The following is a 13,423-nucleotide window of genomic DNA, read 5'->3' on the forward strand; positions in this document are numbered from 1 at the left end:
ACATCTTACATGTTGTGATGGAACATTTTTTCTATATCCTGATTTTGGAATGAATTAAGACTTTAAAAACCTGCTAAGACCAATGGTGTTGCAGGCTGTTTCACCGGCTCTGAAGATGTGTATCCTTGTCCCTTGACCACATTTGAGAGTCAATAACTTTAAGGAGCAAAACTCTGCAAAGGTGGCTCTCAGCCTTTACCACCATCTTCCTGGAAACCTCCATGCTAGGAGAGCCAAGCAGAGGAAGGAAATGCACAGGCTGAAGCATAAAAGATTGAGGGGGAGAGCTAAGTTAAGTTGCTAGCAGGTGACACCCCTACTACCCCAGGACCATAAACCAAGGAAAGCCACAGGCCAGGGCCATTGGTAACAATTGCTGGGAGTGCAGACCTTATGTTCTAGAGCTTTGATTAGAGCAGCCATTGGCATCTGGTTGCAGCAAGACCTGCCCTTTTGCTCTCAAAGCCAAAACCATCCCTTTTGGTCCTTTGCTGTGTGGACCTGAGACTTTTGGGACAAATTCTGCTTTCATTTATGGCTGATTGTAACATGTCTACAAATAAATTCTCCCTTCTGTCTAGTGGACGGGGGGGGAGGGGGGGGACGGGACACTTAGCAAATGTAACTTTTGAGATTACCGTTGATATTTAGGTGTTTTCCCAGTGTGATATAAATCCCAGGAAGGAGGGGGAGGACTACTCTACAAAGGAGTTTAAAGGTGGTGACTGGAAATGAAGGTGCTCAACTGCTGACTTTGATGAACATGAGGGGAAGTGATCTTGAGCCAAGGAGCCAGAAGGAAGGTGGCAGCTCTGGAGGAAAGGTGTAAAGGATGAGGATTTGACCCTAAAACCTGTGCCTCTATAGATGCCTGGACTTTAATGTTATCCTCTACATGACCACATTCCTCTGAGCCCTAGAACCAGTTAAGAGGAACAGGTGTATGTTTTTTTTTTTTTTTTTAATTTTTTTTTAAATTTTTTATTTATTTATGATAGTCACAGAGAGAGAGAGAGAGAGGCAGAGACACAGGCAGAGGGAGAAGCAGGCTCCATGCACCGGGAGCCCGACGTGGGACTCGATCCCGGGTCTCCAGGATCGCGCCCTGGGCCAAAGGCAGGCGCCAAACCGCTGCGCCACCCAGGGATCCCCAGGTGTATGTTTTATACCACAAAACTGTGGTAATCAGTTTCAGTAGCCATAAAGAAGTTAAAAGTTTATACTTGTTTTTGGTGTCAAATTACATGAGAAATGCATTTTGAAAAAAAATGTACTTCATTTTTAAAGAATTCAAGGATGTTACTACATAAATTGGGTGCATGTGAGATAGAATAATGGTAGGTAAAAAGGATGAAAGAGGGAGGAGGAGTTTCAGAATCATTCCTTTCCATTTTGCACGTAGAACATGAAAATCACCTATGAATGGAAAATTAGGCTATAGGTCTCAAGGATTTTTAAAACAGAAAATGTTCATTTTAGAAGTGTATGTGTCAAAACTTACCCACATTTCAGGGGCAGTTTCTATTTAAATTTTAGTGGAAAACTTTTTTTTTTACTTTTTTTATTTATTTATGATAGTCAGAGAGAGAGAGAGAGGCAGAGACATAGGCAGAGGGAGAAGCAGGCTCCATGTACCAGGAGCCTGATGTAGGATTCGATCCCAGGTCTCCAGGATCGTGCCCTGGGCCAAAGGCAGGCGCCAAACCGCTGCACCACCCAGCGATCCCTAGTGAAAAACTTCTATTTTAAGACACAGATAAATTTTGTTCTAGAATACCCAAGATCACTCCTCAGGTTCAGTGATTCACTAGAAAACTGTTTGGATAGTTAGTTAAACTGTTTGGATAAGGACTATTCAGCATAGGGAAAGAAGGGCAGAAGCTGGAAGAGATCTCCCTGGTGTCTCTCACGCAATCAGGAAACTGTAGTGACAATACCCATGAAGTTTGGCCAGCACAAAAAAAAAAATCTCTCTGGGTTTTTTCTGTGTGTGTGTGGGAGTTGTGTGTGTGGGAGTTGTCTTGTGGGCAAGGAGTCCCTCTGGGCTTGGCTTTAGTCTCCTCAGCTGCTCCAGAGGTCAAGCTGACAGGCCTTAAGCTCCCCACTATCCATAAATCATATTAATGAGCACACACTATTGGGTATGGGTGGTCCAAGACCCCAAGTAGTTTAGCAAAGGTATTTGTTTATCTGCAGGTAAAATGTTCCCAAAGGCTCAGGGGTTAGCTCCCAGGACTAAGGCCAAGTTAAGTGCTTAAACCTTCCTTTGGAAGGTGGAGAGGTCAGGAGAACTTAAATGGTAATATTTTTAAAAGTCGTCCCTTCGCATCATTGAGTGAATTTTACTATTCCCTATGTTGTGTAGCAGTAGCTGGCTGAAAATAGACCATTTTACTGTCCTTTCTTCTCAAGGCACATTTTGGTTGGCAACTTTCATACTCACAGCTGCAAATGCTGGAAATTAGTTAAGATAAAAACAATGGTTGGATTACTCCTCATTTTTAGCACCAGGAACTAAAGTTTAAAGTGTATGTGGCCCATCATACTGTTAACAGCACAAACAACTGGAATAGTTATTAGATTCCTTTTTTTTTTTTTTTCTTTAGCAGCACTCAAAACAACTGGAATTGGCAAATATTTATGTGAGGAAGAGGTACAGGAAGCAAACTGAATTGTTAGGGGAAATACACCATTCATGGTAAGATACCACTACACACCTTTTAAGCACACCTTTTAAAACCACTAACACCAAAAAGACTTGAACAAATATGATCATATTTCAATTGGCGAGAACAGTAGAAGAACTGGAGCAACCATTAGCACCTTAAAGACTCGGGCACTGCACTGCTAGGTGTATTAAACACACATTTTTCATTTCAGCAGTTAAAAAAAAAGGTCCCACTATTCAATGCTGATTGTCACTATTAGTTATGGTCTGTTAATTCGGTTCCCTTTTAAGAGCCAACTTAAGACTAGTAGCCATATTAATAGTAATTGCCTGGGAGTCCAGACAGGTCAGAAGATTAACACACTTTATGGAGAAGTCTGATGGTTTCATGTCAGCACATGTTAAAATTGACCAGTACTAGCTGCTGCACTTTTTTAAATGCGTACCAATTTTAAGTGACCTTACAAAATACATTTTTTCACATAAAAATCTGAACCTTTTTGGAAAGTAGGAATTTGGCAACCCTAGGTTCTATAGCTCCACCCCTATCATGAGGGGGAGCTCTGCTGCACTAGCTTGGCAAGCAATGCCACTGGAGTACAGGTCAACTGTGGAGCCAAGTCTCCACTGCTCATAAAAGTCACATGCCTGCTGCCTTCATAGGTCTGAACTTCTAATTCTGTTTGTAACTCCCTCTCCCCCCACCTTTAACTGTAGAGCGAGGAGCCCTGGTCACACAACAGTTAGCTATAAAGGGCTCCAGAATTTCTGCAACGACCTTACTGTAAGCCAGCTGTGATGACTGGAAATGTTTGTGTAGGCATCACAGACCCTCCAGTTTGCTGGTTTTCCACACTCTTTATTTCACTCAGTGTTTTTGTACTTGAATATGGTTCCTGCCTGGAATCAGAGATACTGGCCTACCAAACATGGCTCTTTTTTGAGGCCTGGGGGCATTATGTGACCTCCAATGTGAAAAAGAGAAGCTAATCCAAAAAATACATGATTCTTAACAACTGTCCTCTCAGGGAGACTTCCAGACCCACAGAAAATGCTGACATCTGGATTACAGAATTGGTCACACAAAAAGGACTGCCCTGTAATCCATTCTAGGAGACCTTGGGCCACAATGTAAATTAGGCCAAAACTGTCTATTCTGTGCCATGATACTATATCCCCACCGAGGCATACAAAGTTGAGACATCCACAAAAAAACTTGCAGTGACAAATGTGGCAAGAGCCCTGGAAAGGTTAGAAAATATAACATAGCTCCCTACATGTTCAGATATGCAGTAGTGTTACTTTAAACACCCAGCTGGTTCTCTGCTATCTCCATATCATTCTAAATCCTTTCTCCGGGGTGAACTTTCTGGTGTCGAATGAGGTTAGACCTACGGCTAAAGGCTTTCCCACATTCAGTGCACTTGTAAGGTCTGGCTGGGCTGTGAAGTTTCTGGTGGTCAATCAGAGCAGATCTTTGGCTGAAGACTTTGCCACAGTGACTGCACTCATGAGGGTTTTGTGTGGCATGAACTTTCTGGTGCTGGGAAAGTTGTGTGCTCTGGCTAAAGAATTCTCCACATTCACTGCACTCATAGGGTTTTTCTCCAGTGTGAACTCTCTGGTGTTGAGTGAGGCCAAAGCTTTGGCTAAAGAGTTTCCCACATTCATTGCACTTGTAAGGCCTCACTCCAGTGTGAACTCTCTGGTGCTTGATGAGGGTGGAGCTCTGGCTAAAGAGTTTCCCACATTCACTACATTCATAAGGCTTTTCACCTGTGTGAATTCTCTGGTGTTTGATGAGGCTAGGACTTTGATTAAAGAATTTCCCACATTCACTGCACTCATAAGGCCTTGTTCCTGTGTGCACTCTCCGGTGTTTAATTAGGTTTGAGTTGGAGGTGAAGAATTTTCCACACTCACTACATTTATAAGGCCGTGCCCCTGTGTGAATTCTCTGATGTTCACTAAGGCTGGAACTTTGGCTAAAGAACTTCCCACAATCACTGCATTCATAAGGCCTTTCTCCAGTGTGAATTCGCTGGTGCCGAACAAGTGTGGGTTTGTTACTGAAGGCTTTACCACATTCATTGCACTCATAAGGCCTTTCTCCAGTGTGGACTCTCCGGTGCTGAACAAGTATATGTTTGTAGCTGAAGGTTTTCCCACACTCACTGCACTCATAAGGCCTCTCTCCAGTGTGGACTCTCTGATGCTGAGCAAGTCTGTATTTTCGGCAGAAGGCTTTCCCACATTCGCTGCACTTATAGTGTTTTTGTCCGTTGTGAAAGGGCTCTGCACAGCTGGTGTTCTTAGGTAGTGTCCCCTGGCTATGAATGAGCTGGTGCTGGAGAAGGCCTGAGCGATCAGGGAAGGGCTTCCTCGACATGTGGGCTATGCAGCTCTTCACGTTCCTTCTGAAAGATTTCTCTCCATTGTCCTGCTTCTGGCACTGGTGAAGCTTCCCCTGTGTCCCGCACAGTTTCTGGCCAGGGTTTGCTTCCAGGCTCTCAGCTGGATGTAAGTCACCTTCTGAATCCAGGACACATGTCTCCTGGGTAGAATTTATCTGTGACTCTCCTACAGAAATATTCTGCTCAGAAAGTGCCTCCTCATCCTCTGTTCTCTGCCCACAACCTGAAAGCAGAGAAGAGTCAGGAGTTTTGGTAGAAGAAGACCACAAATGTGTGTCTGAAATCCCAAGAATAATGCCAGGGGATTGGGACAAAAGGAGCTTGGCGGAATGGGGTAGTTTGAAGGAGAAGGCTGGGTCACAGAACAGGGAGGACTCAGCAGGCAAAAGTCACATGGATGGAGTGTGGCATGGGGAGGAGAGGCGGAGTCCACAACTCACTTCTTACGAAATGTGTTCTTGCCAGGACTTTGGCTACCAGTGTTCAAGTATTATTTTAAGGGCATGGACACATTTAGTGCAGGCCAATATTGGAGAGCATAGCAGAAGGAGCGATAATTGGTGGAGGACCCAAAGAAGGACAGAAGACAGGGGAGGGATATATACACTCAGGTCTCTTCTGAATGGAAAAGTAACAAGTGGGCAAAGTATCAAGAAAGAGGAGGAGCCTCTGACCTTGGCATCAAACAGTGTAGAGCCCAGGCCATGTCATGTTCCTGACAGGATTCCCAGCTATACATCACATCTTCCCCCATTGGGGGTCATATCAACTTTGTCATGTATGCAGTGTTCTAGCTCCAACTGGACAACATGGGATTTAGAAGATGCAAGCCTTTAAGGGAAAGACAGGCCAGCTAAGAGGGCAGCACCAAGGCAACCAACCCCAAAACAACCTCAGGAAACAAAAGTAGCATGGAAACCTTTACTGAAAGAACTTCAGAACGGGGAGGATTGGAGCTATTTGTGAAAAGAGCTGTAGTATATATGCCCCAGCCTCGGCACCCAGAAAGAGGAGGAAAGACAGATCAGCCCAGGGAACTGGGGCTGGTGTGAGGGGGCCTTACCCAATGATGCAAAAAGTGCAAAGACCTCTAGCATCACATCACGGTACAGGTGTCTCTGAGCCTCATCAAGAAGCCTCCATTCCTCCTGGGAAAAGTACACAGCCACATCCTCAAAGGTCAAAGAGCCCTGTGATGATGAGGACAGTTGTGTCCATAAGCAGCCTCTTCTGCAGGACCCTGTAAACTACCCTAAACCCCAGCCCACATTCACTCACTTTCCTGCTCATCATCTTCCTTTGTTCTCCAACTTAAGCAGTATCAACAAAGAGGCAAGTGCTCAGACAGATGCCTTCTGAGCTCTGGGCCTGAGATGCAGGATCCCCATCCCTTTCCTCAAGACATCTAAGAGTCCCAAGAATCATGCCTCCCAGACAACCATGTTGGGCCTAGCATTCTCTTAAATTTCTACTCATTGGATCATACCTCCATCATACAGCAAGCATCTGATCCCCATCACTACTTGGCCCATGATACTGACTTTTGTCTGTGTGTGAAATCTAGGAAATGCTTCAAGTGCAATAGATCCCAACTTCCAATGGCCTCCAGCCCTGCACAGAAGGGGCTTCACCTGACCTTGTTCTTGGCTTAGACCACATGCAGATCTAAATACCCTTGGTCACATTCCACTTCTATATTGCACATTATGTCTTTTTGCCAGTTCACCAGGTACAACCTATGTCCCAATAACACACTTTATGTAAGCTAATCTGATGACCTCCTGACAGAACCACCACAAAAGCCTGGTTGGCTGAGTGCACAGAAGAGTGAGTAAAGACCAGTGTGACTTTACCAACTCACCTCCATTATTGCTGTGGTCTCACGATTACTCCCATGAAAATCTGGCTACCTGTCGGAGTTTCCTCTCCCCATACCTCATGCTACATTCCTGCTAATTCTATTCTGGCTTGTCTATCTTTGTGCCATCTATCCTCTGCAGCTCTCCTCCGTTGTCCTCCAATGGCAATGCCACTATGATCTGAACATGCCTCCTCCTCTATCAGATCCAGAGTCCTATCTCAGGATACACACCAGATGCCAGTGTGGATGTCTTGGGAGCTGTATGACCAGCTATCCATTTGCCACCCATCCGTGGGAGTCTCTGAAACATATGAGACTCAACATAGTCCAAACCTAATTTCTTGATAGTCTCACCCAAATGTATCCCTACAAAAGCCATGGAGTCATCTTTGAGGTCAGCCCTACATTAAAAACAAATCCAGAAGCCAAATATTTCTCCTACCTCATCTACCACTTTGGCCCAGCTACAATGAATACCAATCTAGACCACAGTACTAGCCGCAGTAATGACCCCCTTGTCTCCCTCTCTCCCAGTCTTTGGTGTATTCTATCATCAGGGGTGGCTTCTGAAGACCTTAGCCAGATTTGGATTTCTCCTCTGCTCCCAAATTGGGTGGCTGCTACCATCACTATCAGAGCAGAACCCTGACTCTGATCTCCTTGCCTTCTGTTCTCAGCAGACCTAACAAAGACCTATGAGACCTAGAACACTCCCCTTAACACTCGCATCTCAGTCTTGCCTCCAAGCCCAAGGCTTGGTACATACTGATCCCTAAGACAATCTTTCACAGCTTGCCCTGTTGCTGGCCCAAAGTGAGAATCTCTCTCCATACAACCTCTGACCTGGGCTTAAGGGGTTATTTAGAGTCTCTAAACACCAAGGGCAGGAAGAGTACAGGAAAAGTTCCAGGACACCTGACACTCACCAGTGCAGGGTCCATAAGTGCTTCTGCTGAAAGCAGAACCTGCAGGAAGAGCAGGGCCATGTTAGTTTAATTCCCATCAGGAATACAGACAAAAAAGTGAAACATTTAATAATTTTAGGTAAAGGAAGCTGAAAGGGATAAAGAAAGCACTTATAAAGGAAAGTATAAGGTGTTATGGAGTTATGCCAAAAGCATGCACGCATCCTCAGGAAAGTCTTTCTAGGAGTACAGAGCCTGTTAAGGTTGTGTTGTGTTTGAGTAACATCCCTCAGGTTAATGAGTAACCAGAAAAAGAGATAAATTATGTCCAAGTTTATGTCTGGGTGGGCCTCTGACCCTTCCATTTTATTCCTTATTATTCTGATTCTTCCTGTGCCAAAAATACATTCTTCTCTTTCTCTACTTTGTAGTTGGCCCTAATAGCTGGTCAGGTACATGACTCCTTATACTTCTTTTTCAATTTTTTCAATAAATGTTCAGAAAAATATTGCGAATATATTCTCTCCTGTGGTAGAGAACTAAACCAAACTACTATTTACTTGATTATCCATTCCAAATGAATGTCTGATAAAGAGGTTGTTGCTGGAGCTCCAGGAAAGGTGCTTTGGCCTCCTGCAGTTCAGAGTAATTGCATTTCTCAACTTACAGGAAAGGAAACAAGCTAGGACCTAACCTTGTTCCATTCTCCATTTTATCCTTACAATTATTGAATTTTGCCTATTTTAGCAAAATATCCTATCATCATTTCCTCTAGCAGTAGTACCAGAGGAAGATGATAAAAAATGATAATCACTTAAAAAGCAAAAATCTTGTGGGTGTAGAGTATAAAAATTTACGATAACATTGTTTATCAGATAAACACTTTACAGTGTTTACAGATAAAATTTGTAACATGACATAAAGATCAGAAAGGGAAAACAGTTTAACTACAATAATTTTAATAAATCTAAACAATTTAAGAAAACTACATCATTAGAGAAGAAGAATCTCACAGAAAAATGCAGCCAAACAGACGTAAAGGGTAAGATTAAATGAGAAAGAAATAACAAATCTTGACAAAATTCATAAGAAAGAGTACCAAACAAAACGAACAAACAAAAGACTGTGGAGAAGAGAACACACATCTAGAGTTCATAAACTGGAGCCAGAAAACCCAAACCCAACAGTACTAAAAGATTCAGAGCAACCAAAGCTAAAAAGCTTGATGTTATGCATGTTACTTAAGGATGCCAGGGGGCACCTGGATGGATCAGTCCACTAAATCCAACTCTTGGTTTCAGCTCAAGTTGTGATCTCAGGGTTGTGAGATGGAGCGCCCCCCTCCCCAAGATGCCCGGGATTCTCATACTCCCTCTGCCCCTCCCCCAGCTTCGTGCTCTCTTAAAATAAATAAATCTTTAAAAAAAAAGATTTAAAGATTTATTTATTTAGTCATTATTTAGTCATGAGAGAGAGAGAGGCAGAGACACAGGGACAGAGGGAGAAGCAGGCTCCATGCAGGGAGCCTGATGTGGGACTCGATCCCTGGACTCCAGGATCACACCCTGGGCCGAACGCAGGCGCTAAACCGCTGAGCCACCCAGGGATCCCCTAAATAAATCTTTTTTTTTTTTTTTTTTTGTTAAAATACCTGTGTGTCCCAAATATTTTAGAATTTGAGAAGTTTCTTTTAAAGTGACAAGGCTACGTAAGTAAAAATAAACATTAAACATCACTTTAGCATGCAAGAGTAATTGTTCCTAAAGAGGTGATAACATTATAAGGCTGTTCTGGTAAGAAAACTATACACACAAAAATTAGGTTGAAAAGACCAGAGCTCATAAAATAGGGCACTCGTGGGTCTTGATGCTTCAGTGCCAGTACAGAGCATTAAAACAGCAGCTTATAAAACTGCTGTGTAGCAAAACAAATTTAGACCTCCACTTCAAATGCACACAAAAAAGTAATTTCAGCTGGACATGCTTAGCTGGGAAGACAAAAATTACATCTTGTATGAATGAAGAGAATAGATTTTTTAAACCAAAGCCTCATAGTAAAGAATCCCACTACAATAAAGGGCTCCTGTTGTCATAATAACTGAAATGGCAAGCTAAACAGTTGAGTAAAAATTACACAAATTCTTGAATCCTCCAAAATTGTTAAAATAAATTTAAAATTTTAACACTTAATAAACTGAAATCTTCTGTATGTAAACAAGAATTCCGGCAAGCACTTTCTAAGAAGGCAAAAGTAATGGTAAGCATTAAAAGCAAAACTCAGTAAGGCTGACCTCACAAGCCTGACACTGCCTAGAACTAATAAGACTGTAGAAATTCATAAATATTGTAAGCTGCTACTGGTATATAGATTGGTAACATTTTGGAAAGCCAGTTTGGCATTATAAAGTAAATTTAAACCTCAGACTGTGGAAATCCATATTTAATATATATATGCTAGACAACTGTGTGCTTGTATATCCTAGAAAATGTGGATATAGTAGCAATGTTTTTATAAATGCAGAAAACCATGGGCAAAAACAAAGACATGTTTTCCAAGTATCCATACCATAGAATATGGCACAGAAAAATGGATATATGTAAAAAGTTAGTCACAATATACTATTGTGATGTGATTGTGATGTCAGTCCTTTCATAGTGTTTGAAGTCACATGGAAACTATTAATACTAGATGCTGAGTATTTCCCACATAGTTGCTCAAACTGTCAAGACAATAAAATATGCTTACTTGAAACAGACAACAGTCTAACTTGGGAGACTGGGATAATAGTGGAAAGACTTGCACAGCTGGCTTCTCGGTCTTATTTATAACTCATTTCTTCACTTGGCCAGTGTGAATATAATTAGAACGGAGAGATCAGGTCGGCAGAAGCTCTCAACCCTACAAATGCTGTTTTCTTGTGCGGACTCACAGGAAAAGAGGTGGACTCTCCCAGGAGCTACTACTTGACTATCCCTGCCAACAGCCCAGCCAAAGAGAAACCACTATACTCACGACGCCCACTTTGCCCAATGAGCTTTGTTCAGAGCAGCCCTTTCCAGACTTGCCTGGATGCAATACTCTTGTATTCCCGAATTAAACCCAAATAAACCCATTTTGGGTGGTAAAAAAAAACTGCCCGTTTTATTTCTAAGGTTAACAGCAATAATTACAGGTACTAATTTTACAGGTGGTTATTCAACTGCACACGTACATTCTGTGCAAGTCTTTTCAGGCAAGTCTTATTTCAAAATTTGGAAGATCAAAGTAAATAGGACCCTCCTGAGGACAAAAACACGAAATTCTAATGTAGAATGAAGAGTTGGGTGCTGGCCCAGAGAAACGCAGCGCTTACCTGAATGGGAATCGCCACGGCAGCTGTGGCCGGGTGCGGGGGGGAGGGACACCGTGGCAGCGTAGCCCTCAGTCCCGGCGACAGCTACGCCGAATCTCAGCGGAGCCGGCGCAGCGCATCCTGAGCCCTCACCTCAGGCGGGCCAAGGATCCCGACCGGAGACAGGACCAAGTTTACAAGATGTCGCTGGAGGCCTACGCCGGAAAGCTCGCCCCGTCGCTGTCCATCGGGCGGAAGTGCCTCTCGTCGAGCCCTCATTGGTCCAGTGGAGGGGACGCACGGCGCACTGCCTTCCGGGTAATGTAGTTCTGACGGAGCTACGGAACCCCTACAGGTCTCCATTCTTCCTGACCCCGGGGTGTTTTCTAGCCACACCAAGAAAGGGGCTGGATCGGGATCTCCGCAGGTTTTGAGGGCGGAGCGGGGCGGGGCTCTGGCTTCTTGGAAGGGTCACACCCAGATTTCCGTGGAACGTAGCCTGTGCTGATCACAAAACAGACACGTTTTCAGACATTCCCCAAAACTACAAACGGTCACTCAGACACAAAGTGCATCCACCCACAGCTGAGACCTAAAATACTCTTACTGCTTTTCAAGTACATGTTAGAGCGGAATCAATTGATTCTGTAGTTTTTCTGTTAGAAAAAAGGTAGAGAGGTGCCTGGGTGGCTCAGTTGGTGAAACATCTGACTTTGGCTCAGGTCATGATCTCAGGATCCTGGGATTGGCCTGCTTCTGGCTCCCTGATCCGGGGGAGTCTGCTTGACCCTCTCCTTTTGCCCCACCTCAACTGGTGCTCACTCTCATATAAGTAAAATCTTCCTGGGGATTATGTCCAGCCCTTTCTCCAAGTATTCCATTCCCTACTCCATCCATTCTATTCTAAGATTCTAAGCCCCATCTGAAAAGAGCGAGTGACTTACCACATGGGGAAAGGAGGCTTCTGAACACTGAAAAACAGAAAAGGATGAAGGCTGTAAAATGGTGCAAACATTATGAAAAACAGTTCCTCAAAAAACTGACCATATTGCCATATGATTCAGCAATTCTTTTTGAGGATATATGCAAAAATAATTGGAAAGCAAGGTACTGAAGAAATCTTTTTTGGAAAGTAAGGTGTTAAAAGAAATATTGGTATACTCATGTCCATAGTAGCATTATTCAAAATAGCCAAAAGAGGTAGAAGCAACTCATGGTCCATGGGCAGATGAATGGATAGAGAAAATAAAGAAAATGATGTGGAAAGGCCAGGGAAGGCAAAAATGGCTAGTTAGGTAATGGAATTAGGTTTAACAAGATGAAAAGAGTTACGGATATCCATGGTACAAGGTGACCATACTTAACATTCCTGAACTGTACCCCTAAAAACAAGATGGTAAATTTCACATGATGTGTAATTTACCACAACTTTTAAAACTATGTATTAGCTTTTTTTTCCCAGTGCTAATTTAAAACATACTTTTGGCAGAAATCTTTCCCCATTTGCTCTACTCACAAGTTCAAATTCTTTCTCTGGTCCTGAATGAGATGGGAGTCTTGGCTCAAGAATTTCCCACATTCCCTGCACTCCCAATGCCTTTACCCAGTGTGAATTCTCTGATGCTTAACGAGATTGGTTTGCACTGAAACACTTCCCCACATCAGCTGTACTTGTAAAGTGTCCTCCAGTGTGCATTTTCTGGTGACCAATGATGCAATACTTAGTAGCAAAGGCCTTGCTATATGCTGAATTCATAAAACCTTATAAAACCTTGGCCTGGTGTATTCTCTGGCGTTCAGTAAGACCAAATTTTCCTGTAAAGAAGTCTCAAAAAAAAAAAAAAAAAAAAAGGAAGAAGTTTCCACATTTTCTGATGCTGAAGGAGGTGGGACTTTCTGATGAAGGCCTTCCCACATTCCCTGCACAAAGAAGGCCATTCTCCAGCGTGAACTCACTACTGTTTAAGGAGACTGGAGTTATATGTAAAAGACTTCCTGCATTCACTGCACTCTTTCTACAGTATGAACTTCCTGGTGACTAGTAAGTGTGGATTTTCCCACACTGGCTACACTTCAAAACCCTCTTCACAGTGATTGCTAAAATGTTTACTGAGGTTAGAGTTGTACCTAAAAACATCCCATTTTCACTGCACTCCTAAGGCCATTCCCCAGGGTAGACTTTCTGGTACCCTACATGTATATCTTGAGGCTGAAGGCTTTCCCATACCAAGTCCACTTACAATC

General features: G+C 43.2%; 1 protein-coding gene across 1 annotated transcript in view; it reads right to left on the minus strand.

The window, feature by feature from the left end:
- LOC112644933 (zinc finger protein 420-like) overlaps positions 1–13,423 on the minus strand; it is an 87,836-nt gene that overhangs the window by 49,458 nt on the left and 24,955 nt on the right. The window contains 5 exon segments of the mRNA XM_049097664.1: positions 4,017–5,305; positions 6,146–6,272; positions 7,870–7,908; positions 11,201–11,683; positions 12,124–12,150. Coding sequence (XP_048953621.1) covers positions 4,017–5,305; positions 6,146–6,272; positions 7,870–7,884 — 1,431 coding nt within the window. The 5' untranslated portion in view covers positions 7,885–7,908; positions 11,201–11,683; positions 12,124–12,150.

Source organism: Canis lupus, chromosome 1 (genome assembly GCF_003254725.2).
Source record: "Canis lupus dingo isolate Sandy chromosome 1, ASM325472v2, whole genome shotgun sequence".
NCBI classification, from domain to species: Eukaryota; Metazoa; Chordata; class Mammalia; order Carnivora; family Canidae; genus Canis; species Canis lupus.